At 42.5% G+C, this 2,049-nt stretch overlaps 1 protein-coding gene across 1 annotated transcript; it reads left to right on the forward strand.

The window, feature by feature from the left end:
- Nucleotides 1-535: 535 nt before the first annotated feature.
- Olfr17 (olfactory receptor 17) lies at nt 536-1,483 on the forward strand. Its single transcript, NM_020598.2, has one exon. The coding sequence runs from the start codon at nt 536-538 to the stop codon at nt 1,481-1,483; it is 948 nt and encodes a 315-aa protein (NP_065623.2).
- Nucleotides 1,484-2,049: the final 566 nt, after the last annotated feature.

Consider the following 2,049-nt stretch of genomic DNA (forward strand, 5'->3'; position numbering starts at 1 on the left):
CATTGTACATCACAACCCCTCTCTTCAAAAAGACTTTATCTGTCTTTCTTAACTCTACTGACTATTGAAGTGTGCTAGGGCAGGAAGGGAAGTGGAGCTGTGTTTTCATGTGTTCTCCACAGAACAGAGAAAAGTTTGTACATGTACAAATACATATAATGCATCTCAGGTTTATTTTTTTGAGACAGGGTTTCTCTGTGTAGCCCTGGCTGTCCTGGAACTCACTTTGTAGACCAGGCTGGCCTCAGAAATCTGCCTGCTTCTGCCTCCCAAGTGCTGGGGTTAAAGGGCATCTCAGTTTTATTGGAGGGGTAAAAGCAGGATTGTTTTCAAAACAACTGTGAACTCAATAGTCAAAATTATTTCATGCATTTTGGAGAGAATGAATGCTTGATATCCAATAGTCATAACAAATGTAGAAAATAGAACCACATGAAGTTCCCTATTTAGAGTACAATGTAAGCTTATTACATAGCATGCGAAAACTTTTTCCATCTTCCTGAATCTTGAATGCCCAATGAAATCATGCAAAAGAATGACCTGGGGAAACTGGACAACTGTCAGGGAATTTATCCTCATGAGCTTCTCAAGCTTGTCCTATGAAGTACAGGCTCTGCTATTTCTCCTGTTTTTGATCATTTACCTAGTCACACTCATGGGCAATGTCCTCATCATCCTGGTTACTACAGCTGACTCTGCTCTGCAAAGTCCTATGTACTTCTTCCTCAGAAACTTATCCTTCCTGGAAATAGGCTTCAACTTGGTCATTGTGCCCAAGATGTTGAGTACTCTGATACTCCAGGACAAAACCATCTCCTTCCTTGGCTGTGCTACTCAGATGTATTTCTTCTTTTTCTTTGGAGCTGCTGAGTGCTGCCTCCTGGCCACAATGGCATATGACCGCTACATGGCGATCTGTGATCCCTTGCACTACCCAATAATCATGAGCCGAAGATCCTGTGCCCAGCTAGCAGCTGCCTCTTGGTTCTCCGGGTTCCCAGTAGCCACTGTGCAAACCACATGGATTTTCAGTTTCCCTTTTTGTGGCCCAAACATGGTGAACCACTTCTTCTGTGACAGCCCACCTGTCATAGCCCTAGTCTGTGCTGATACATCCCTATTTGAACTGGAGGCTCTAACAGCCACTGTCCTATTCATCCTCTTTCCTTTCTTGTTGATTCTGGGTTCCTATGTCCGCATCCTCTCTACCATCTTTAGGATGCCTTCAGCTGAAGGGAAACGCAAAGCCTTTTCCACTTGCTCCTCCCACCTCCTCGTTGTCTCCCTCTTCTACAGCACTGCCATCCTCACATACTTCCGGCCACGCTCAAACACCTCCCCTGAGAACAAGAAAATGTTGTCACTCTCCTACACAGTTGTCACTCCCATGTTGAACCCCATCATCTACAGCTTAAGGAATAATGAGGTGAAGGCTGCATTGAGGCGAATCATTCACAGAACTCTGGGCCCTCAGAAACTATGATTTAGACATATTGACAAGAGCATGGTGTGAGGACAAAACAAAGAACAATGAATTCTCCAAGTGGCTACTCTTCCAGGGGACTCTATTCGCCTACTGAAACTTTGGACTCTCCACTAGGGTCCATTTGAGGATGAAAGAACAAGGATGCTGAAGGAAATACTGCAGGCTGACTGAGACTGGGGTACTAGGTTCTCTAAGATATTCCTCGGTACTTCAGCTAGGATCTACTAAATGTTGATAGTTTCCTACAGCTCGCCATATATTTTTATTTTAATCCTGAAATTCTTTACCCAGTTCATTTAGAATCTGTTTTACTTCCCTTGATTTGCCCAAGCACACTATCTACGTATTTCAAGGGCATTTTTATCAGTTAGTTAAAATAATTATACTAATAAAACAAATGTTTTTCACTCTTTCACTCCTTATTTTCCAATTGATTCTTTACTTGTGTCTGAAATTTGATTCTGAATACCACATTAGAACCATTCTAGGCCCTGAATACAAAGTCTAGAACAAAACAAAGTTCTTGCCTAATGCAATTTGTATCCTAGTGAGAAAGAGGAGCA

The sequence above is a fragment of the Mus musculus genome, chromosome 7, assembly GCF_000001635.26.
Source record: "Mus musculus strain C57BL/6J chromosome 7, GRCm38.p6 C57BL/6J".
NCBI lineage: Eukaryota > Metazoa > Chordata > Mammalia > Rodentia > Muridae > Mus > Mus musculus.